At 37.2% G+C, this 26025-nt stretch overlaps 1 protein-coding gene across 2 annotated transcripts in view; it reads right to left on the bottom strand.

Moving 5' to 3' along the window:
- si:dkeyp-120h9.1 (Y+L amino acid transporter 2-like) overlaps positions 1 to 26025 on the bottom strand; it is a 29150-nt gene extending 3125 nt beyond the window's left edge. The window contains exons 1-9 of one of the 2 annotated variants that reach the window (XM_067425655.1): positions 25887 to 26025; positions 17223 to 17793; positions 11495 to 11620; positions 11071 to 11215; positions 9108 to 9231; positions 7304 to 7407; positions 7113 to 7209; positions 6849 to 6998; positions 3552 to 3735 (exon numbers count right to left, since the gene is read on the bottom strand). In XM_067425655.1, coding sequence (XP_067281756.1) covers positions 3552 to 3735; positions 6849 to 6998; positions 7113 to 7209; positions 7304 to 7407; positions 9108 to 9231; positions 11071 to 11215; positions 11495 to 11620; positions 17223 to 17658 — 1366 coding nt within the window. In that variant the 5' untranslated portion in view covers positions 17659 to 17793; positions 25887 to 26025. Of the gene's footprint in view, positions 1 to 3551; positions 3736 to 6848; positions 6999 to 7112; positions 7210 to 7303; positions 7408 to 9107; positions 9232 to 11070; positions 11216 to 11494; positions 11621 to 17222; positions 17794 to 17967; positions 17989 to 25886 lie in introns of those variants that run through there. The other variant, XM_067425656.1, reaches the window with a different exon arrangement.

Raw genomic sequence — 26025 nt, 5'->3', positions numbered from 1 at the left:
TATTCCCTTTCTGGACATGGACAGTTTAGTGTGCCTACACTTAGATACACTCTCAGACTAAATCTAAAATATCTTAAACTGTGTTCTGAGGATGAATGGAGGTCTTACGGGTGTGGAACGACATTAGGGTGAATCATTAATGACATAAATTAAATTTTTTGGTGAACTAACCCTTTAAAGGGTTAGTTCACTGAAAAATAAAAAATTAGCCCATAATTTACTCACCCTCAAGTCATCCTAGGTGTATATGACATTCTTCTTTCAGACAAATAAAATTATAGAGTTATATAAAAAAAAGTCCTGGCTTTCCAAGCTTTGCATTTTTATGGAGTTCAAAAACAGAGCAACAATCACTGCCATTATACAGCTTGGAAGAGCCAGGACTTTTATAATATAACTCTGATTTTATCCGTCTGAAAGATGAATGTCATATACACCTAGGTGAGTAAATCATGGGCTAATTATCATTTTTCGGTGAACACTTGACACAACTGACATTTGCCACCACTGGTTGAGAGTGTTGCATTTAGGGCTGTTTCGAATGCCATTTTTTGAGCTTCGAAGCTTAGGTGGCAATCAATATCGAATATTCGAAGCTTCGGTGGGTGGGGCTAAATATATAATAGTGTCGGTTTGCATTTGTATCATCTTTCACGACTTCACGTTTCACTCTTCGGCATCGTAAATGTGTTGCGGCAGACCCAGTGGAGTGCAGTGTTGCATTTGGTGCAATATGATCAGGTGGCACACATTCTTTAAATATTAATAAACATTTAATAATCTTTTAAATAGAACAGTTTCCGGTACGCATTACACGGGCAGGCTTATGCTCCGAAAACGGACAGTGCACAAGTGATACAAAACACAAAGTCTGTTGAGAGCAAGAACTTTAATAAGGTATTAATAACGAACCTTTCTTTAAAACAAATGAATCCCAAAACAGAAATTAAATTAGTAACACACAGTGATTTCAACGAACTGTAATAAATAAAGAACACGGTAGCATGCTTATAAACAGTTGAATAAGAATAAATGAATTGTTTTTAAAATGACACAAAATGTAATATCTATTAAAATTTGTTTTATTTTATATAAGGGATTTATTTTGTCTTATTCTGACTTTTTGTTAATTTAAATCTTTAAAATGCGCGATGCTTTTATTTAAAGCATGTTGCGGTGTTTTTTATTTATTTATTATTATTTCAAGCATGAGTGAGAAGGAGTCCGCGACGGAAGTCACGTGTTGAAAAAAAAAAAAAAAGAATATTCGAATCTCAAAACTGAAAATCGAATGCCACCTCACCAAACGAATATTCGAATATTCGATTATTCTAGTACAGCCCTAGTTGCATTACATCAAAAGCAAATTATGATTTTTTTTAGCCATTATAAAAATCACCAACGCTGTCTATACTGGATTCAGTTCAGTTTCTGACGTACTCCATGCACGGGAGTCTGTCAACAACAGGACAAATGGAAGAGTGGAAGAATGCTTGTTTTTTTCCGCATCCAGTTTAAACAGCTCATTTGCGTCTCTGTACATATTTCAGAAGCATCCCAGAAACAAGTGGATGGTTTATTTTAAAGGCCCATTGCAGTGCAGCATTATTCAATGAATTGGCCAAAGACTGTAAAAAAAAAAAAGTATGGACATAGTGTCCGTGATGTCACCCGTAGGTTTCTGAAGCACATTTCTAAAGTCACTCCCAGATAATTGAAAATAGGAAAATAGGTGGGACGTGGTGTTTGCCGCTGGTTGCTGAAAGAACGCCTGCTTAGCTTGACCATAGCGGCATCCACTTGTCAGGAGACTTGGAGACTCAAGTGGCCAAGCTCTTAATTATGCAGAACTTTAAGGCATAATACAATTTAATTATAAACGGATAAGTTCTAAAAATAAATAAAACAAAAATTACCCCTCACAGTTGTCATGAAGGGCAAAATTAGCTGTATAGACCAACACTACTGTTTGTACCAGGCTGTAAACATAATTTTTTCTGCTGTAAAGTTGAGCATTTTAACATGGGGGATACACAAATGTGACTCCCTTTTGGAGACTGTCTCTAGCGGCCAGTTGATGAATTGTTGTTGCCGCTTGGTGTTGATGTAATTTACACTGAAACAAGTAGACAGGGCAGGACATATCCAAACACTTCTACCCCTTTAAAATAGCCAATAGCATTTAGTTTATATCACAGCTTTGCCAGAGCTGTTGAGCTCGGCAAAGCAGTCCGCAATTTCCTCCTAATCTCTAAAGGTTTCTCCTCCTAATCTCTCCCATATCACTTTAAAACAGGTTTAAAACATACCTTACTAGTATGCCTAGTAAGAACCCGGTTAAGGTGTGTATAACTGGGGTTCGAGCCAAGCTTTTCAGGAGCAGCTTTGGCCCTGCAAGAGCAGGATTGGACACCCCCTGCTTTACAATATAGCATTCTGTGCATAATTCAAAGCATCCGTTACGTTTTATGGTAAGCGTCGACTTGCGCATATGACCCGCTCTGTGTTAAGATTCTCTGAACCGGAGCAGATGGGGATGCGGTGGTTTGTGTGACAATGTGGGAAAGCAGACTTAATTTGCCCCAATGGAAATCAAATCATAATTACACTGTCTGAATCGTTACCTCTCCCCTATATAATGCGTTATATGCCAATTACAATGTAGAGAATATTAAATGTGTGAACAAGTGACCAATTTTAGCCATAGCTTCAGCGTCCATTTATAATGTATGGGGCAAGACGCTTCAGATTCTAGGGAGCATTTGATTGGACAGAAAATATATTTTATACATATATATATATAACAAAATCCATATAATGACTGATTAGCAGCCCTAATAATTAAAATATTAACTGATTAACAGCCCTAATAATTAAAATATTACCTATGTCTGAAGGAACTGTGAGCAATGCGTGCCCGTGGAAATTTGAATGCCATAAGTTGTGAGTAGTTGCCAAGACATAGTTACGTGGTTGCTAAGTTGTTTAAGGGCTCAAGCCAAATAACCCACACCCAAATATCTATGACATTCTAATTAGATTGCATTATTAAGCACATTAACTAAAGTTTATTACTCAATACAACTGAATCATGTAAGTTGTAATGTAAAATGTGACTGAAAATGTATCCAAAATGACTGACATCCCATTTTTTTCTCAGTAATGCACTCTGGATTCATGGAATCCTAACTCTAGCCTAAGAACAGCAGTCTCAGACGCATGAAAACAGTACAGTCATTGTTCATAGTAAAACGATTTGCAGTACATTAGGATCATTATGGTCAAAACATAATTTCATAAGAGCGCATATATCTTGGGTTCAAATTCCTTATTTAACACCGCATTTATGTTTTTATGCAACAGAAACCTCTAGAAGGCAAACTGAGCCTGGTTGTAACTTATACTGTACATGCATGTTTAAAAATTGAACAACATTTCTTACTGCCTGCAGCAGAAATCAGAGATGTGTGGGTGCCCCAGGTGCCCAGCTGAACTAATAGAAATGAGACAAGAGAAACGAGAGGTTCTTGGGTGTTTGTGTGCTCACTCACCGAGCATGTGTTTCAGAAAGGCGGGTCTGGAGCTGGGCGGGAGGTGCACACATATGTAATATACAGGAGCTCCGGAGAGCGCAACAGCGATTCCCACCAGAGAGTTTACAGTGTCACTGTAGAGCGGTACAACCACCAGAAACACGCTGCACAGACAGTACACTATAGGGAAGAACAGACTCAGCTACATGGAAACAAAAACACACAGAGTCAATTAAGCACATCATAAACCAGGGTAATAAATGAAAAAATGTCAACTGTGTTTAACTTGCAACTATATTATGACATAGGCTATTATGGTATCTAAGTATTTTTAGGCATCATAAATGTGCTTTTAATACATGGACCAGTTAGCTTAACGATGCAGCCATCTGATGGATATGGAACAAAAAAACATGAAAAACTTTCACAAAGGCAGAAGTCTAAAACTGGTTGGCTGACTTCAACAGGTTTTCAGGGAGTCTTAAAGGGGTGATGAATTGAGAAATCAACTTTCCCATGAGCTTTTGATATACAAAAGTTTGTGGTAATATAAGAATATCCTCTAAGTTTCAGAGCTTAAAACTTCCTTGTTAGTCAAAGAAAAGCTTTTATAGACACCAGACTCAGCAAACGGTCTTGTGCTTCATACTGACGTCAGTGAGCGACGAAACACACACCTCTATAGCACGTCTAATCCAGTAGCCTCGCCCACTGACTCATGGAGGGTTTGTGCTGGCTGGTCAACAACAATAAACATGCCGAGGAAGATTAAGATATTGCGCTATTCCTGGTTGTGGAAGAAGAGTCGCTGCATAAGCTTCCTTCGGATCCTAATATTAGGAATGAGTGGTTGAACTTTATTTTGAATGAAGTTCCAGCTCACGTGGGGAAGACAGTGGTGTTCACTTCATTTCACTGCGGAATCGTTTGTAAACAAATCTCCGGTCGATGCTGCATTTGGAGCCGACAGGAATGGTGCAACACACTGATGTGAGTAAAACGTGTTTTTATATGTAATAGTATTGCATTGTTATAGATCGTTTTGCTTATGTGTACGTGTCTAACAAAGCATACCTTTAGCACGCTGGACTCAGACACGTATAGGCTGGGGCTCGCAAAGCCCGACAGGCCGATGAATCTCATTATATTTCATTCTTGTTCTGCTATTCTCTCTCTCAAGTTGACATCTAAAGGGCAGCGCGCGCATGTGTGCGGTGCGCGCTTATATCGTCCGTTATGTGTAATATAAAATAATAGTCCAATCAATTGCAGGTGGATGAAAAATAAATAAATTATTGTGTTTGTTTGATAAAGACGTTTACGAGCCCTGTGATCGAGAAAATAGTTCCGGTTGCCGCTTCTTCTTCAATCTCTCTTCTCTCATGTGAACTGAACTGACAGGGCAGCTTAAGCTCATTAAATATCTTATCCAAATCTTATCCAATCCTAGCCGTGGGCGTTTACTTCCAAGTCTCCGGTGCGGCATGCCCATCAAAACCTAGCGTTTTGGATAGAGTCTCAAAACCAGTGTAGAAAATAGCCTATTACTTATAAGTTATGATGTTTTTGAATGTAAAAGCCATACAAACATCATTAGTTGACCTCAGACAACAGTTTAAAAAAATGAAAAAGCCAGTTCATGACACCTGTATTTAAAAGTTCAGATTCTGCAGCAATTAATGCTTTGTTAAATTGTTAAAAGCCATGAACCAAATCAACCAGCTACAAGAGGAATCACAACATTACAAACTTTGATTTAAAGCAAAAAAAGTCTTTTTTTTAAATCAGACAAAAACACACATTTTCAGAGACTGTATGAATTGGCTTTAATGAGGGAAAGATCTACAATCTCACGAAGCATAGTGAATGACAACTGAAATAAAAATGACGGATCAAGAACTATTGATTCAAAGATGCTGATTATATATGGTGCGATTTGTTTGTTTAGATTCTCTGATTGGTGGAGATTTCGCTGCAGAATCATGGGTAATGTAGTTTTTCACCAACAGTAGCTTTATTTCAATAAGTTGCAATAATACTGACTGATGGCTTCAACAAAAGCATAAACTACTGATTAACAGACTCAAAGCTCACAGTAGGTCTGTCTTTAAAGTTAACGTTGAAGTCGGCATGAAGCAGAAATTGCAATAGTCTCTTTTTTTCCTCCTATGGACTACTTGCACAGCTTTGTGGCGCACTTCCATTTTGAAATATTACAACTCATTTATATTTGGTTATGTATATTTTCAATGTGCTGTATTGCAAAGTTGACTAAACGCCACCTAAAATTAGTTGCCGCAAGATTTAAAAAAATCTGGACATATTCAGAGACAGTAGAAGAGATATTCTGATAATTGCTCTGTAAAGAATTTTCCAAACTCAACAGAACCAACTCAAGCCCATATTTGAGAAAGCAGCCGCTGTTAAACATGCGCGATTATTTCACCACAGGGTGTCAGTGCTCGAAGTGTATGAGACCTGATGAATACAAAGTTTTATTTATGTATATAAAAATTTTTCATCACCATTTTATGGCAATTTTTCATTGTCAATCATTTTACTCAATGTAATTTACATGTTTATGCACAAAATCCTTAATTAATATTCAAAGCAGTTGACTTTCATTCTCCTCTACACTGTTCGTGTTACGGTTTAAGATGAATTCATTCATTCAAATATTTTAAAAGACTGGAATAAAAGCACCAGCACACCCAAGCAATCATTTTTATCAGTCAAACTCATTTAAAATATAAACTTAACATGTATGAAATATGCTCAGTAAGAGGAAAGCATCATTAATGAGCAGACGAGCACTGGACTGCTGCAGGTTAGTGGGGAAATATATTTGTATTTATTATTTAAAATGCACAGTTGGAAAGAAAATACATTTATAGGAACATTTCAGAAGGTTCAAGATAATTCATGTTAACGCAGAGAGCATGATTCTGTGTTTTACACGCCATAAAACGTAGTAATAATCTGCATTCACATGTATATAGGTGTGTTGAACGCTGTTACCGGCAACTCCCGAGTTGTAATAACATGGAAGTAACTGTGCAAGTAATCCATTGTGACTTATTTCCAGGAAAACAGGTTCTTCAAGGAAAAAAAATGAAGGAATGGACTTGATTTTGTCTAACAAAAACTGATTGATCTTTGATCATTGTGGCTTGCTTTTGCTGCAATCTCATTCATGATCATGGACAAATTGTAGATGTCAAAATCAGCCACTTATAACAGTTAGGATTGGTTAGGACTACACAGGTAGAGAGTAGCTAGTTAGATAACTAGGTTCTGAAACAGCTGTTGACTTACCTTAACAGGACGGGGCAGGTCAGGTGCTTTAATACGCAGGTAGATCTGACTGCCTATAGAAAGGCCGATGAACAGCCAGTAATTAAAACTGAAGTAATTAATAAGCTGGAACACATCTTTCACACAGAGGAATATGAGTGACATGCCACCCTGTTGGGGGAGGGAGAAAAGCAGATTAAACTGAGAAACGTCCTGTTTTATTTTAGAATGCAGGTATTCTGGATTTTCTAAATAGTACAGGCATGTCTAAGCCTGATGGCTCACATTAAACAGCAGGGCTGGAATTGGGGTGTAGCGCTTGACATGAATCATGCAGAGGACATTGGGTAAATGACCCTCACGAGAGCCCACAAAGAATAACCTAGAGAAAAAAAAAGAACTTGGCTAAGAAACTGAATTACTGCCTTAGGGGCATCGACTCAAACGACAAAAGATTATTAGAACAAAACTTTTACCTGGAGGCAGCAATGATAGAGGAGTTTAAGCCTCCATAACAGGAGATAGCCACAGATATAGGGATGAGCCAGCTGGCATATCCCAACACACTGTCAGCAAACGTCTGTATTAGACACAAAAGCAAAAGTGTTAATAATAAATGTAAAGACATTCTATACTTTGCATTGTCTAAATAAATAACACATAAATAAAACAGATTTAAATGCTAGTGAATTTAGGCATCACAACAGTATAATGTTTGAGATTAGCTAAAGATTACATTTAACAGTGTTATTAAATTGAAAGATTTAGATGACAAAGGTGATCTAAATGTAAAAATAGAGGAAATGAGCATGTTCAATTGAATATATATATATATATATATATATATATATATATATATATATATATATATATATATATATATATATATATATATATATATATATAAAATATTATATATATTATATTTAAATTAATATATATCTGAATCGATAACTGAAATTATTTAGATTTTTGTACAGATATCGTATATTCCTAAAAATAACTTTTCAAACAGATTTTGAATCGATTCCACTGATTGAGTCCACAGATATTCCCAACTAGGGCAACACAATTTGGCCAAAATTTGATTAAATTACTAAATTAAAAATAAGATTATTATTATTATTATTATTATTATTATTTGTATTATTATTACTAAATTAAAATATTGAATAGATGGAATGAAAAGATTAATTACTATTACAATATTTCACGGTATAAAATATTTTTTAAAGAACAATAATATATATATAATATATATTATATATAATATTTATTTATTTTTTAATAATATAATATAATTCAATATATAATAATTATTTTTTATTTTACAGTACAACTGGAACATCACAATACTAATATTTCTGAGCATCTTTATTTCTTTTCTGCAATCTTAAAATGCTTTTATTTTGCCAGAGAACTGCAGGAAGCCCATGAACTCATGAAGCTTCTTTTTTTTATTGAGAACAGTCATTTTTGGAAGATTCTGAGTGGATGTTGAAAATTCCAAAAGTACAAGCGACCCAACGTTTGTGTGGAACATCATTTACCCATCCACTCTGAAGCCCAAAATAAACTTGCCGTCCGCGTTCTGCACTTGAAACCGCAGTCCACTAGAACGCATCGTTCCGTTTAGTTTCCGTTGTTTAGTTAAGCTAATGTTGTGTGTTGAGACGCTCAAACAAACAGAACTGAGCACTGAAGAAAGCTATGGGCCTATACGTCTGCTCTTTGGTCTTTTTAAAACAAGTTGCACTTTTCACAAGCAAAAGTAAAAATGAAAGATTTTTGATAGAATCTTTTTTGGTCTGAATACTTATATGGAAAACTTCTGCTGTTCTGTAAACAAAGAGAGAACATGTCTTTTGGAAGAAATACAGCAGCAACAAGCCAGTGTATCAAACACAGCAAACAGTTAGTGGGGCACAAATGATGGATAGAAAACCTTTCCACAGAGCAGCATGGCATACTAGCATAATTACAGCCGCAGCAGAGCATCTGTGGCTGTGGACTAATGTCATGGAGAATCTCCAGAGAGAGGACGCTGCCTCAAACTGCTCTCCTTAACTAGATCAGTGTAACAGGAGATGAAAACATGATCAAATCTGGAGCAAATAAACAAAACAGACGCTGTCAATTAACTTTCATGTGACATCTAGGATCATGTGGGTTAAAAAAAGAGTTTTGCTACAGTAGCATAAGATATTCAGATGTGATGATAAAAGACAAAGTAGCTTTTTCATTTTAAATCATGTTCGGCTCCAAGAAAGTTTTACTCACCACAGCCACAGCTTCACTATTTAGCAATGTATTCATGTCCAGCACTGCATAATAGGCGACATTAGTCAGGATGTAGATTACTGTGACTATGGGCATGGAGATCGCTATTGACAATGGCAGGTTTCTGTAGCAGAGAAAATCAGACTTGAGTTTGCTTACATATTTGCTCTTCCTACTTGATTTGCAACAAAACTGCTAGACATTCATTCAAGCTGAAGTGTGATATATATAATATATCAAAACAAATATGTAACAAATATATCAAAATATGACAGAATATATAATGTAAACAGATAGTCCTGCCCCAAACTCATGAGAAATTATAACTGATACATACTAATATATAATTGTAGGAGAACATCTCTGTATTAAAGGTGTAAAGAACTGTCTTTTTACATTTTTTTATACTGTTGTCTGAGGTTAACTAATGATGCTTGTGTGTTTTTTACATTCAGAAACATCATAATGAATAAGTAATAGGCTATTTTATACACTGGTTTTGATGGGCGTACCGAACTGGAGACTTGGAAGTAAACGCCCACGGCTAGGATTGGATAAGATTTGCATAATGAGATTCTGCTCCCCTGTCAGTTCACACGAGGGAGGGATTGTTTGAAAGCAGCAACCAGAATGATTCTCTCGATCACGGCTCGCAAAACCTCTTTATCAAACAAACACAATGATTTATCTCTCATCCACCCACGATTGATTGGAATTTTTATTTATTTATTACTTGGCCCCTCTGTTCGGTGCGAACATACACCCTCCCTTAAAAAAATCAAGTAAAGAGAGTGAACAACGCAGATCAAGAAAGGAATAGTATTTCATTATTTAAGATTCACCGGCCTGCCGACGGGCACGATGTGTATGGTTATGTAGTTCAAACTTGGCGCTAAGTAGAGACGAACTCACTGACGGAGTCAGTCAGGTAATCCGTCATGTCACAATAAAGAAGTAACTTCACATGAATAAAATAAAACATCCATGAATGAGAGCATGTTGGAAATAAAAGCGCCGACCTTATTTCTGTCTCTGTGTTTATTCTCAGTCGCATTCAGCCGTTCTCTCACCGAGTTGTTGCTCCAGCATATAGGCTAGTAGTCACCATATGTAAACAGACTCGTTTAAAACTCCTTAAATTATATTAACGTCTGCTATACAACATTTAACATTATATAACAATTTGATGTTTTATAATAAACATCAAATGAATTACAGCTCTGTGAAAATGAATGATTATGCCCATCTCCGCGAGACGTGCAAGTTAAACGCAGGGATGAAAACAGCATTGACATAAATTTTGATTTACTAGACTACTAGATGAGATTGACTCTTTAAGAAAAATAAACAAACCCGCGAATACATCATAGCTTTTACAATGTTTGCATATTCCAGAGAATATTCACTCTTTAGTCTATTAAACACATAAACCTTTTAAAACTGTAGTTTAAAACGAATGCGCTTATATTCATGTTCATAGTTATGGGGAGTTGATAGACTCAAGTCTCGTACTCCATTTGAAAACATTAGACTTTATGAATGTATTCTACCTTTTGTTAATATGGCTGTATTTATAAATAAAAAGGTAAAACAGCATTAATGTTAAAAGGGACTTTGCCCTGTTTTTAAAAATAAAATAAAAATCGGACTATTTATTGATGTAAATGTCTTTTGTTCTGTATGTAAGGGAGTGAAACTGCAAAAATTACAGTGTTCAGTGCTGTTGCTGCAAAAGGTAATTGTAAAAAACTGAAATAACAAGTAAATACCGGTTATATATAAATATCGGTAATTGGCACAAACATGCAAATAATCGGTACCGGTATCGGTTATAAAAAAATCTATATCGGTTGATCACTAGAACTTTTATATATCAAAGGCTCAAGGGAAAGTTGATTTCTCAATTCACACCCCTGAAATGAGGTGAAGTTACCCCTAAGTGAAATTTCATGAATATTTGTACCTCTCTGGGTTTTTAATTTCCTCTGTTATGAAGTTCAGGGTGTCCCAGCCTGAGTAAGAATACAGAGCGGCGTACAGAGCCAGGGCCATGTTTCCTGGATCCAGTTTAGAGTTCTCAAATGAATCCCTAAAGTTGTTCGTTTTTCCTGTGGCACAGCAATGCAAATGCAGTCAAATATCAGAAACAAACAGTAATGACTACAAAAAAATATCATGCCCACTAAGGCAGCATTTATTTAATCAAAAATAGAATATAAAAACAGTAATATTGTGACATTATTATAATAACAGTTTCATATTTTAAAATGTAGTTATTTCAATGATGGCTGAAGGCTGACTTTTCAGAAGCCATTCAGTATCACATAATCCTTCAGAAATCATTCTACTATTTGTATTTCAAGAATCATTTCTCATTGTGTTCACACCTTGGGCCAGCACAACCATTCCAGCGATGATAATGACTATGAGAGCCAGAAGTTTAGCCACAGTAGAGATGACCTGAAGAATGGCCCCCCACTTCACCTTCATGCAGTTCACAATGGTCAGAAGACCTGCAGAGCAAAGAGAGATAAATGCCTAACAATATAAACAGTGAAATTGCTGTTTGTGTGCAGTTTGGTATTTTCTCTGTGTCATTTTTGATCATTTATTTAACAGTTAGGGCCAGATTTACTAACGGCTTGCACCAGCACAAACCCTCTTCTGGCATTAAAAAACTACTGTCAGGATTTACTAAAGACACGTAGTCCAACTTCGAGGTGATAAATGCATGAATGACAGTTTCAGGGTCTCTCTTTGATAGCATCATCTTAATTTTAGCAATACATCTAAGTTGAAAGAAACTGCTTTTTACCACAGCGCTCATCTGCTTATCAAAACTAAAACTAAAACTCAGGTTGGAATCAAAAATTACACCAAGATTCAGAAGTCAGATCTGATGGGGTAAAGATAAAGATTTCAGTTTTGTCATTGTTTAACTATAAGAAATTCATATCCATCCAACATTTTATGTCACGCAGACAGTCAAACAGAGTAGACACAGAGCATTTGTTGTTCTTAACAGTGTTAAGATAAATTGTTTCTCTGGAAAATTTGTCCAAGTGGAAGCTTATATAATGCAAATAAAAGAGGTCCCAAAATGAAACCCGGGGGTACGCCATAAGAAACTGGAGCCTGAGATGAAAACCTATTTCGTACTTTCACTAAAAACATTTTCCCTTTGAGATAAGAGGCAAAGCACTTCAGCACAGGCCCCCGAAGCCCAACTGCATGCTCAATTACATTAGCTTAGAAATCTAGACGCACCCTAGCGGCAGCTTATTTATCTACCAGCGAGTGTCGTCTAGCAACTCTCAATACCCTTCTGAGCTGTATTCCCCTAACTCTTGCCGGGCCAATCACATCGTGTATAGAGTCAGAAGCCCCATCTGTGGTGACTAGCGAGGGTTTATGATATGACACCAACCCGGGAAGAAGTTCGTTGTAGGCCAAACCGGCCGTTTTTGTAGGCAATAAACTGCCGTAACTTTAAAAGACAATGGCTGCTTCTCAATATCCTTCCTCGTTTCCTCCATCCTATGACCCGTAAACCGATGGAGCTCAGCCATCTTGTAGGAGATCTCAATTCTCTAATTGCACCATGAGGAGGCGAGGATGGAGGAGTGAGGAGGCTTCCTGAGGAGTCATGAGCAAGGATACACTGGAGTATCCTTTGCGGAAGTGTTTTATCGACTAAACGTAAAGCAAGCATTAATTCTCCTCCCCCTTCACATCGTGCCACAGTTTATTAATCATTATTATTATGTTTACATGTACAAGACACAAATGTTTGTCAAATAACACCTGACAGTTGCAGAATTATATCAAAGCACAAGAAAATGAAAGAAACAAATAGAAACCAATATTATACAATGAAAAAGCAGTTAATAACTGGAATTCGTTGTTAATAAAAATATTGGTAATATTGATTAAAATATGGACAAATGTGGTATTTTGTGGAGGCTGAAGCTTACAATATAAATAGTTATCTCTAATGTTCACGAATCCAAACTAAATCCAGCGGTGTCATCATTAACTGACGCCGCTTTGAAGTGACGTTAAAGGGAGCGAGGATATATCATTTTACTTGATTCGATTCCTCCGCCCTCGCATCTTTTCCTCGCTAGGAAAGCTAGGAAAGGAAACGAGGATGCACAAATAAGAATTGGGAAGCACCCAGTATCTCCGTTTGCATTGAACTTTCAGCGCTGTAACTTTGCAGATACTGTTTATGCTCAAGCAGCAACATTACACACTAACTAAAGTTAAAAAAGTGAAATCGCATGCAACCACCCCTTTAATGTTGAGCTATTCCTATATTTTCTTGTTGATCAAAATGGATGTCAAAATTTCCAATGTGTCAAAAGTTCCCCTATAAAAGGAAAAAAAAACATTAGTTTTACTCACCCTAATGTTGTTCCAAACCTGTATGAGTTTCATTCTTCTGTTGAAGAAATTTTAAAGAATGTTGGTAACCAGACAGTTGACCATCGACTTCCATAGTCGACCATGCCGGCAACCATTGACTTCTATAGTCATTTTATTTTCCTACTATGAAAGTCGATGGTCAACTGTCTTGTTACCAACATTCTTTAAAATATCTTCTTTTGTGTTCAGCAGAAAAAAGAAACTCACAGTTTAGAACGAGTGAGAGACAACATTTCATTTTTGGGTGAACAATCCCTTTAAGTATTTTTTGTTCACTGACAGGTTGTCAAGGGCTATAAAATGATGCTGTGTGCAAGTTTTCCTTTAACGCTTGCTCCTGCGGTTTTACTGACTGGTAATTCAAGTTCCTCTGTTCATTAGATACAGCAGTAAACACTAGGAACTTATGGCATCTAATTTCACCAACAAAGTCCTACAGTAATTCACTCAATGACAACCGTCTCTGGCTCTGAAATGTTATCGCTACAGAACTACAGATGCTGTCATGACTGGACGTCCTACCATTGTGATAACCAGGAGATTAATTTAGGTATTTGTGTACCTGATTTTTCTCAGCCCAAATGCCACCTCATTCTGATGAAATTGTACAGATCAAGCCCAAATAAAGTGCTATGTGACACACAAAAAAAGAAAATAAACCCTGTAGAATATAAGTACACTTATATAAGTTATATAAGCTTTAGCCTGTAGCTTTGTGGTTTAGGCTGACTGTTTGCCAAGTACTTCCATGAGTGGACTTTGCCGCAGTAAGCAGCAAAACATACCACAGGTGACAAATACCCAAGAATTCCCTTGAACTCCAACAACCATCGCTAATTAATTCTTAAAGGGTTCATGGACATCTTGGCAGGGTTATGGACTCCAGTCCAAAGGGAAAGTATTTGTTCGGCATAAATAAAATGCCAACCAACATGAACACAAATGACGAGAGCAGCCTGGCAGCCGCAGTGGAATTAACAGCTGAACTAACAGAAATATTTGCAGAGATATTACTCACTCCATTTAGACAAAATATATAGACAAAGAACAAGTTTATGTATTCAACCCAGGCTCATTGGAAATACGTTACTCTGCCTACATTTTTGCAACACCCGAATTATGTACCTCCAGGTACGTTTACCTGCACTTTTAGGGTAAAACGTCCACCGGAGGCGCTAAGTGGTAATATTTTTTTACCATTTCAGATGCACAACATGGCACCATGATGACTGATCTCACAGAATTAATATTTATAGCCTAATTTTATATTTTGGAGTAACTAACTCCACTCCTACCCTAAACCTACCAACTCTCAACAATATAAAACATAACAGTTACAGGCAAATAAATGTACAGTCACATGTATTTATTGCAAAAACTGACCAAAAAACAGTACAAAAGTATTAACTGATGTTGCATTCCAAGTCTTCTGAAGTCATACGATATCTTAATGAGAAGAACAGAGATGATCTTAATGTTTTAGTCGTTGAAATGATGATTGCGCTCCTTTGCGAACAGAACACACACGTACTCGTTCATTCATATTTCTGATTCAAATGATACACACAAGTTGAATGACGCGATCGGTCCCGAGACACACGAGAGCCAATGGCATTTACAATCGAAGCTGACGTAATGACGTAATTGGTCACGAGACACACGACAGCCGATGCTGTCAATGCTGACGTGACGTTTCTTCCGGCGGCAATATTTGAAACGTATTAATCTTTGGCGGATGGATTCGACGTTACTGATCGCTTTTGGGGATTTTCTTCACACAAATCAATCGCTTGGCCTCGGAACACTTGGAGTATTTGTACTTTCTGAATAAATTATGCATGCAGTTGTCTCTGCCTGTTATATCCTGTTTTTTTATAATACACAAATGGGTAGGTTTAGGGAAGGGTTTGAGTTACACGTTCAAAATGTGTCTGAATATGTGTGTGTGTGTAATGGGTAGGTTTAGGGGTAGGGGCAGTGTAGGGGATAGAATGTAACGGCGTTGATAAACACGCTAAAAAGTGATTATGCGTCTTGATAGCACGCCAAAATGGCATACAAATTGGCGTGTCATATATACACCATTTCATGAGATCAGTCTGGGAATGGAGAAAAAATATTACCACTTAGCGCTTCCGTTGGACGTTTTACCCAAAAAGTGCAGGTAAACGTACCTGGAGGTACATAATTAGGGTGCTGCAAAAATGTAGGCAGAGTAACGTGAGCCTGGGTTGCATGTATTTGTACAAAATACAAAAACTAAGTACAAAAAAGTACACAAAGTACTTGAACTTTAGCCAAATGACAATTATGACATCATTTATTAACCCTCATGTTGATCCAATGGACACATGTTGGATTGTGTAATTTTAACTTTTAAAGTTAATATTGACATGACATTTCAACAGTCCACAAAGGGAAGTAAATTTGCAATTTCTGATAAAGGAAAAAAAACGGATTTAACTCACTAGAAGTGACAATCCCGTTTTTTTCATTGCAATCTTCTTTTTTTCAATTCAATTTTTTTCTTTCAAAGTTTTATTATGAAGACAATCAAAAGGAAAAGAAAGAAAACTAATTTCCTAGGGGAAAATGGGTTTAAAGAACACAAACTCTCCATGCTTTAGTATTTGTTCATATTTTTAACTCACTTTAATTTTTTAATTTTCATTTTAGTAACTTTGTGCTTTTGTTTTTTATCAGATTTTTTAAATATTTATAATTATCTTTAATTTCCTTTTACTTCCAGATTAGTTTTCAGTAATTTTAGTACTTAAACTTATTTGTGAACCTGGACCACAAAACAGAAGCCACAGGTATATTTGTGGCAATAGCAAACAGTACATTGTATGGGTGAAAATGATCAATTTCTTTTATGCCATTAAATCATTAGGATATTAAGTGAAGATCGTGTTGCATGATGATATTTTGTAAATTTCCTGTCGTAAATATATATAAAAATGTATTATTTGTAGAAATATGCATTGCTAAGCACTTCATTTGGACAACTTTAAAGGCGATTTTCTTTAGACTTTTTTGCACCCTCAGATTCCAGTTTTTCAAATAGTTGTATCTCGGCCAAATATCCTATCCAAACATAACATACAATTAATGGAAAGCTCATTTATTCAGCTTTCAGATGATCAATTTAAAAAAATTTACCCTTATGACTGGTTTTGTGGTCCAGGGTCACCTTTTATTTCAGTTAGTTGCCAAGGCAACATTTAATCATATTTTTTAAAGTAGTTTTTAAATATTTATATTTAATTTTATAAAATGATTTTTAATAGTTTTAGGTATTGTTTGATTAACAACAACACTGATTCAAAGATGTATATTATGAAGTCAGTATAATTTAATATGTATTTTATATTTTGCATGAAATAAATAAAGGGACTATAAGGCAACCATAAAATAACTAAAAGAATTACCTAAATAAAAGTATGCATATCAGTACTATGCTCGGCTACAAAATTAGTATGATTTATTTTTTTGACGTGTTGACAGGAAGCGCTCTTTTCAGAGTAATCTCACACACACACACTACGCTGTGTGAACAGTAAACAGAAGTGAATCTCTGGGAAAGCTAGCCTTTATTGTGCCACTATGTACACTGTTTAAAGTGCTGTTACATTTGTCTTTATCAAAGCAATCTCTCCATGCATGCATGAGCAGAGTAGTACTTACCTATAATGAGAGCTGCAATGAGCCGTACTGCATCATTTGGTGCCGGGCAGGTGGGGAAGAAGGGTTTCACTAAGTAATTAGCAAAAGTAAGAGCAATGACCGCTTGGCAGGCCGGTTCCACGATCATCAGCGAAGTCCACAGACGGATAAAGGCCAGGAAGCCTCCAAAGCTCTCCAGGATGTAGGAATAACTGGCTCCTGACTTCCGAATGGTGGTCCCCAGTTCGGCGTAGCACAGGGCACCAAAAACAGAGAAGATTCCTCCAATAACCCAAATCACCAGTGATAGACCGTAAGACCCTGTTTTCTCAAGAACACCAATGGGGGAAACGAAGATGCCCGACCCAATCATGTTCCCCACGATGAGGCAAACGCCGTGCAGTAACGAGATCTCTTGCTTCAGACGCATGGAGTTGTTGGAGTCAGCATCCCCCATGATGAACTCAATTCAGAAGGGAAGACGAAATTCAAGAGGCAAAGGGTAGTAAAAAAAATCAAGAATAAGGAATGTGATGTTGGACCACACAAGGTTTCAGCCAAGTCTCATCGCACTTTTCTTTCCGCATCAAATCTAGAAGGTGACAAATGAGATAAAACTCGGTTAATGACTAAATACAGACTACTGTGGAAAGCTGTTGACAACACAACAAGACTTTACTCATTCAACACTTCAGTTTTTTGGATCTCTCATCAATTTGAATAAACAACTTGAAGAACAAGTTCTTTAATTACGTTTCAACCACACCTGCTGCCCAGGATGTCATAGAGCGACTGCAGTGGCATCAGTAGGCAACCAGAGACAAGTGAGTAAAAAAAACAGGCGACACTTGGATGGGTGTGGTCATTGACAATGTGCAGAACTAGCTGTTTTTAAGAGATAAATCTACTAGAGATAATGAGTTTGACACTAAAACTACATGGGAACATGCTCATTTGAAATGTATGTTATGCACCAAATATGAAAGAATTCAACTGGTAAAAGTCATAGGCCTATATTTTTTAATGTGGCTTAAGCACTTAAAACCCTTTTGGGGCCATTGTACACTATATTCCGAATGTTGACTCAAAGGGATAGTTCAACCAATAATGAAAATTTGGGTGAATTTCATATACTCACCCTTATGTTGTTTCCAAACCCATAAATACTATTCTAATGAGTTTGGATATGGGTGAGTAAATGATAACCAAATTAAAATTTTTGGGGGAGGCATCCCGTAAAATGATTTCATCTTCACGGCCATTTTGACAACTGAAAATGAACGTCAATGTTTAATAAAGCAAACTTCAATTGTTTCAAAGACTGAGGTGACATGCATAAAGGGTTCACAAAGAATGTGTTTTAGCATTTCACTGTATAAACATGCACTGGATGGACATGCATCTTTTTGCAGCATCTTATGTTAAAAATGCAGCGCTCATTTTTAAAAATGTTTAACTTTTGTTGTTTTTGTTCCACTGGCCTGCATCTCATGTTTTTTAACCACAAAAAAGTGTACTGTGTGAACTGCCCTAAGAATACTCTGATATTAATCAGAATTTGGTCATATTGCACTTATCAAAGCGGACTCATTTATATGCATCTACACATACACAAATGGGTAATATAGCATAAGGCTATAATATAAGGCTACTGAAGAAACTGTTTTGGAGTGAAAAGACTCCAAAAACAATTTTTTTATTACTATTATTATTTATTTATTTTTACAAACATCTTATAAATGTAACATTTCTATTCTTTATTCTATCATTTGTATAATTATAATTTCTTTAATTTGTTGCACTCATGTATGCCATTGCTAAAAGTATAAAACACCTAAAAATGAAAATTCTGTCATTAATTACTCACCCGCATGATGTCCCAAATCCGTAAGACTTTTGTTTATCTTCGGAACACACATGAAGATCTTTTTGATGAAATCTGAGAGCTTTCTGTCCGTCCATTGACAGCACTGCAACTACCACTTTGACACTTCAAAAAGTTCATAGAGATTGTAAAACTAATCCATATGAATCAAGTGTTTTAGTCCAAATTTTCAAAAGAGACACGATTGCTATACATGATGTAAAGATCAAATTTAGGCATTTTTTCACATATAACCAATTCATTAACTCACACATCATTTGTGGTAAACAGAAGCTCAAGCATGTTTGCCTGACATGCAAGAACCAATGAGGTTCATTCTCGTGTCACACTGCTCGTTTAAGCTTAAGCAGGTTTGGTTAAATCTCTGTTTATGTTCGCTGATCAATGCTTATATTTAATCTGTTCATAATATAACTACGGACTGTGTCTCTTCAGAAAATTTGGACTAAACCGCCTGATTCATATGGATTAGTTTTACGATCTCTTTATGAACTTTTTGAAGGGTCAAAGTGGTTGTTGCATAGCTGCCAATGCAGGGACAGAAAATCTTTTCTTTAAAAAGATCTTCATTTGGATTTCGAAGATGAACGAAAGTCTTGAGGGGTTTTGGGGGTGAACCTAGCCAAGAAATCTAGACCAACCCTAGCAGCAGCAAATCTAATATGCCCCGAGTGTCTACTAGCCACTCTCAATACACATCTGAGCTGTAAAAAACAAACTCTGGTCAGGCCAATCACATCGTGTATAGAGTCGGTGGGCGGAGCTTAACATAATGACGGCCGAGTTGCGCTTGCGTGCTTCTAGTAACACAGAAGCTGGCAGAAGAACGGCACTGAAGTCATTTTAAAAAAAGGGAAGATGTGTTCGGAGTTTTGCCGACTGGATACAGCGAATGTTTAATCTATCAACGATCTCTGCTTCACCTTCGTTGCTCTGGTTGGCTTTAGTGCTATCCAATTATGTGCAGAGGGAGTTTGAAAGAAAAAACGTTTATCCCGCCCCTCGGATTGAGCCCTGTCAAAAGTGAGTTTCCAGACCAAACATCTTAGGTGTGTTTGACATCGGCTGTGGCTAGATGCATGCGATCGGCGAGAGTAGCCGCGTGCTGGCGGGGAGGAGCTGCAAACGGAGACGTGAAGTCGGACACTTTCTACCTCCCGTAGTGATGCTTGCGCCGTGTTTGCAAACTTTATCACAGCTGAAGTTAAATAAATGCAATATTTCTCAAATACACAGATGTTTCAAAAGACATTTTCCTTCAATACTTTAGGCCATCCTTAAAAATATTCTTGTTTGCCGTAACCCGACCGACCCTGTCAATTTAGGGCCGACTCAAATTATTATTATTTTTTCCTTTTAGTCCGACCGACTTGCCGGTTGTAAATTTGCATTAAGACCGATCAATTTCTTTTTTTACTCTTCAAACAACTAATACAAAAGTAATAAAATAATATGAAATATATTTTAGTAAGTATTATAAATATATAATTTGCTTGGGTCTACATACGAAGGCTACGTTCTTTATTTTATAGAAAAACCCGTGACGTCATCTATGTTTACACTAAGGTTAACAGATTTCTATGGCCTGCACGTGCGTTCGTTTCGGCTCATTCTCTCATTCACTGTAACGTTAGACTATTAAAGCCCTGTCGGAGATTTCGCCGCATTGTGTGACAGGAGTCAGGACCATGGACACGTTACACACACCAGGCAAGTGCACTGCAGAGGGGAGGGCTTTGGGGGTTCGAGCCCGTGCCCTTTTTGAAAATTAATCAAAAGTGCCCCTCTCAACATTCATCATTACTATTTTGTGGCCAAAAAACAGAATTTGAATTATAATTAATATAACAACGTGTACAAAACAGTAACAAATGGCGGAAAAGCCATGTTTATCTTGTATCTGTCAGTCTGAAATATCGTTGTCATAACGCGTTGCTATGGGTAGCGTGTGTTTTGCTCGACTACGCGCAGCGCGTGGTGGGAGCGGCGGCACTGGTTGTAACTTGAAAAATAATGCTTTATGTATGGTTCTGTCGATGGATACACGTGCACTACAACAGCGATAATAAAAGAAAAACGTGGGCAAAACGGTCTATCTTTGTAAACTGTGTTCATTGCATGCGAGTGCTGCCGTATGACCAGTCATTTTCGCCATTATCACCCATGGGTATATTATACCCATGCAGTATCATCCATGCAGTGTATTCGCCAGAAGACGCGAATGAGAACTCAGCAGTGTGAGAAGCTGTCTCTGTGCGCTCGTCCAAAAGCGCGCGCACGTCTCACAGCGCGCAAATATTGAGCTCTTTTAAGTCTTGCGCTTGAACGGACAAACTCACACAAAAAGTATATCAACATGACGATCTTGATGAGTATCCAAGCAGACATAGTCTGATGCCTTAAGTGAACTGTATACAGTCGAGAAAGACGAGCATATCCCTGTATAAGGTCTTAAAGGGGCAGTAGCCTTTACAGCTGTCTGTCAAACAAAAGATAAGGACATCACTCACTACTCTTGATTGAATAGCTTTTATAATTTTAAAAAGGATTGATCTTTAATTTAAACAGTCACATGTGCAGTTATTTTACATTTGATTAATTAATTCAATTTCTCTACCTAAAAACTAATGTTAGACTTACCTGAAAAAATCTGAAAAGCATTCTTTATTTTATTAGTATCTTTGCTCAATAGTATTTATTTGTGCTGCTGCTTGTATTTAAGTTTTTTGTTCTTATTTTCTTTATTTTTATTTGACCGTAGTTCTTTCTTTCCCTGAGCATGGCAAATAACAATAATTAATTACATTTTTATAGCGCTTTTCTAGACACCCAAAGCGTTTTACATGGAATCTTCTCAGCCACCACCACCAAATACCAAACCATACTGAAACCGTGAACCTGAAACCGTGAACCTAAAACCGTGATACAAACCGAGCCGTGAGCAATTACACCCCTAGTGTAACATATGTATGGGGGTGTCACAAAATTAGAACATTTTCAAAGGGTGCCATGACTGAAAAAAGGTTGGTAAACACTGATTTAGTGAATGGCTGTGGCTCGACAGCAGGAAAAACAATCCAAACAATCACGATTTTTTAACCTTTTTCATCATTAATGTTAATCAAAGCTATTATTCTAAATGTAGGCTGTCAAGAAGGAGGAAAGAGGGGCAGTGTCTCTTCAAAAAAAACAGAGACAATACATAATATTACAAAAATAAAATAACGTCTGAAAAAAAATGGTCTGCCATTGTCTGTGATGTTTGTTTACTGTAATATTTACCAGTAAAGAGTAGGTTATAGCTACTTAATTAATTGAATTCATAAAAATAAAAAAAAATCTTTTTAATATTCAAATACACTAGTCTATATCACCATATGCGTTGGTTTAGCAACAAGTGCAAGCCACTTCAGAGACACTGATAGTTGTGTGTTCTGAGTTAACACAATCGAGCGTAAAAATACGAATACATATACATATCATATACAATACATATCACTGGAAAATACTAAAATGGGAAGACAGCGGGAAAAGAGCTAAAATACCTGAGAAACCCAGGAAAAAAGGGATGGTTGACAGCTATGAGTCAATGACAGCTAGCGGTGGTTGGAACCTTTTCTTAATGAATGCACCTGAAATTTATGCAATAAACATGTTTTTGACAAATATTTCAATTTGTTTGTGGTCTATATAGCCTGCAATTAGCCTATGCGCCCGAAGGCACGGCTTGAAGACCCAGTCAGTTTAAATTCATACCTACGTAATCACCATCACCAAAAATGTACATTTTTTTTTTACATTAAAATTTGGAAAAAAAATGTTTTACCTACCTACCGACCCTTTTTTAAAAAAAAATTACTGTTACTGCAAACCAAAATATTTTTAAGGATGGCCTTATGCTTAATAAAGTGACTATTTGGACAAGATTAAAGTTCAGCATATAAACCTACACTATCAATGAGTGTTGTCAATGGTTTTTATCAGTTTTAGTTTGATAAACATGACAATATAACATTGCGACTACATGAGAAGAGGTTTTACTATTATAAAAAAATGATTTGTGAGCATTAACGTAACATAGGTAAGGTTTTAGAATAAACATGAAACACACGGGATTGCTGTCATGCGGTGAATCTGGCCAATCGTGGATCAGCTGTGTCGTCATCAGAGCTCGTGCATCCTGCTGCAGCCACCCTTGAGAATCTGCACCGGCTGTATCAGCCAGCTGGTCTCGAATCGCTCTCACTGTACTTTGTTGACATACATCACAGTCATGTGCCGTCAGCGCTGTCTCAAGTAGGACAAAATTTCTAACCGGCATGCACTGCTTCAAGTCTGCCGCCGTTCAGTCTGCACATCGCTGGGTGAAGTCGAACAAGCCTCTTGATATGGGCCTGGCTTGTCAGGCTAGGGTGAACCATCTCTTTAAAGGGTTAGTTCACCCAAAAATGAAAATTCTTTCATTAGTTACTCACCCTCATGTCGTTGGGTGAGTAATTACACACCCGTAAGACCTCCGTTCATCTTCAGAACACAAAAGAAGATATTTTAGTTGAAAGCTGATGGCTGAGAAAGGCTTTAGATAGGCCGTGAACACACGAAGTACCATGATGCATGCGCGAGAATATGACGCAGTCCGCCGTTCGGTGTTTACAAGCAGAGGAAGGGAACATTCTGTTGAATTCTACACTGATCGCTCTTTAGTTCTTGGCTTAGTGGTCAAAATGGGGCAGCTAAAGTGTGCACTTCCCGGATGCCCGAACCGTGAGAATCGACCAAGTAAACGTAAAAGTGCTTTATCAAATCCGCGAAATGAAAGGCTTACATTTCACTATTTCCCATGGAATGATACTGTACGCATGAAGCTATGACTGCTGGCTGTCCATCGGGATGTTGATTTACTGCTTCGATATGTCAAGCAGTTGAAATTGTGCGGTGCACATTTTTCACCAGACCATTTTAAATGTGGTCACCGTCAAAGTCATCTGAAATCAACAGCTGTGCCCAGCCTGTTTTTACAAAACAAAGAGGTATGAGTGGAATCGTAATGGGGAAATCGTTAAGGGATAAACCAACGATACAGCAATGTGGTATATGATTTCTTTTTTTCTTTTCTTTTTTAATGCTTTGGATGAATACGTAAAGTACATTATTTACTATATTACTGAGTTGCTATATAAACATGAGACTATGAATGATTCATCACAGCCCAGTCAGGTCCATTACTCTCTGTTTTACAGTAACGTTAGCTTGTGGCTGTGTTTGTGTTCCAGCCGCTTCCATCTCTTCTAGTTCATTATCTGTATACTCCGGGTCGAATAAGTACGGATGAACAAAAAAATGCAAATCCTCCTCTTCGTAGAAATCATCTGACATATTTACGAATGATGTATAGCACGATCAGTGTAGAATTCAACAGCTTAGATACGGCGCGTCTTCCCTTCCTCTGCTTGTAAACAAACGTCCTTGCTTCTGGGTCACGTGTCCGAACAGCGGACTGCGTCATATTCTCGCTCATGCGTCGTGGTGCTTCGTGAGTTCACTTCCGAGGCATACGCGGAAGACAATAACTTGGTGGATAAAGTAGATATTTCAATTTTTTTTGCACACAAAAACTATTCTCGTCGTTTAGTAACATAACAGTTTGTAACGACTTTGTAACAACGTTTTTAGTGCCTCTATGGGTTAAGTGAGTAAAAAATGTACTGAATGTCAATGAAGGCCTATCTGAAGCCTTTCTCAGCCATCAGCTTTCAACTAATGTATCTTAATTTGTGTTCCGAAGATGAACGGAGGTCTTACGGGTGTCTAACGACATGAGGGTGAGTAATTAATGAGATCATTTTTGGGTGAACTAACCCTTTAAGAACATACATTAACATAATTTGGGTATAATGGGTGGAGCTAGAAGGTCCAACCCTACCCATAACTATCCCTCCACACCATTAAATCCACAGAGGGGGAGCTGGATGTCATTTGGCTCTGTAATGAGCACTACTTGATTAATTATGCAGCATCTCCAGTGAGAATGACAGGAGCAACATGTGCTTGTCAAAGCTGTTCTGAAAGTTTACAGAATTAACGTTACTTCAACAGCCCGGCACCTTTTCAGTAATATAAACTTAATCAGAAAGTGACCAAGCAAGAACTAGAACGTGTTGTGAACATGATCATATAAGCTACTGTCGCTTAAATACATCCGGGGAAAAAATCGACTAGCATCGTCTTAGTTGTAAAAACAAAACCATTTCCTCATCGATACATCGACGACAATGTAAAGCGTTCGCGGAATCAGCGCCTTCCAGCACGACGAACTTAATGTTCCATTCGCGCCAACACAAAACGGCTTCCTTCACTTTAAAACAGTATAAAACCGGACGACATTACAAAAGAATCTTTATTTGCTATCGTTTTATGAGTGCTTTATCTCGATGTGGTCAAACTCGATCTTCTGTTAAACTTTATCAAGCCTTCATCAATGTTTTCCAGCTAAATGACACGTTAACAACACGTTGTTCAGGTTTAGTCATAACAACTTTTTGATTAGCAATCTAACGATTTCCCGTCAAACTTCATAATATCAGTGTTAGTTGACCGCTGAGCTAAGAATACGTTAAACGATAAAGAGAACACCTCTGACTCCCATCCACATCTGTTAGCTAGTGTAGTATTAGCGTTTTCACACAGACACACACGGTTCTGCTACAACACTCACACTGATAAAAATACTAGCAGCTGATGCGGATGGAGTTGGAGTGTGAAATATCAAGTTTAATTGATCTGCTCATCAGATCTCTCACCTGTTCTCACTGAAGAAAGCGAGGACCATGTGCGCGTGGACGTCTGAGCGGACGTGGAGCTGTGAGAGGAGGAGGAGACTCATCGTCCAGAGTAATACTACAGCTTTCCTCATTTAACATTAGACCATCCTCCTCCTCT

The sequence above is a fragment of the Pseudorasbora parva genome, chromosome 19, assembly GCF_024679245.1.
Source record: "Pseudorasbora parva isolate DD20220531a chromosome 19, ASM2467924v1, whole genome shotgun sequence".
Lineage (NCBI taxonomy): Eukaryota > Metazoa > Chordata > Actinopteri > Cypriniformes > Gobionidae > Pseudorasbora > Pseudorasbora parva.
Note: the sequence above shows the minus strand (reverse complement) of the source record. Positions and strands in the feature narration are given on the sequence as shown.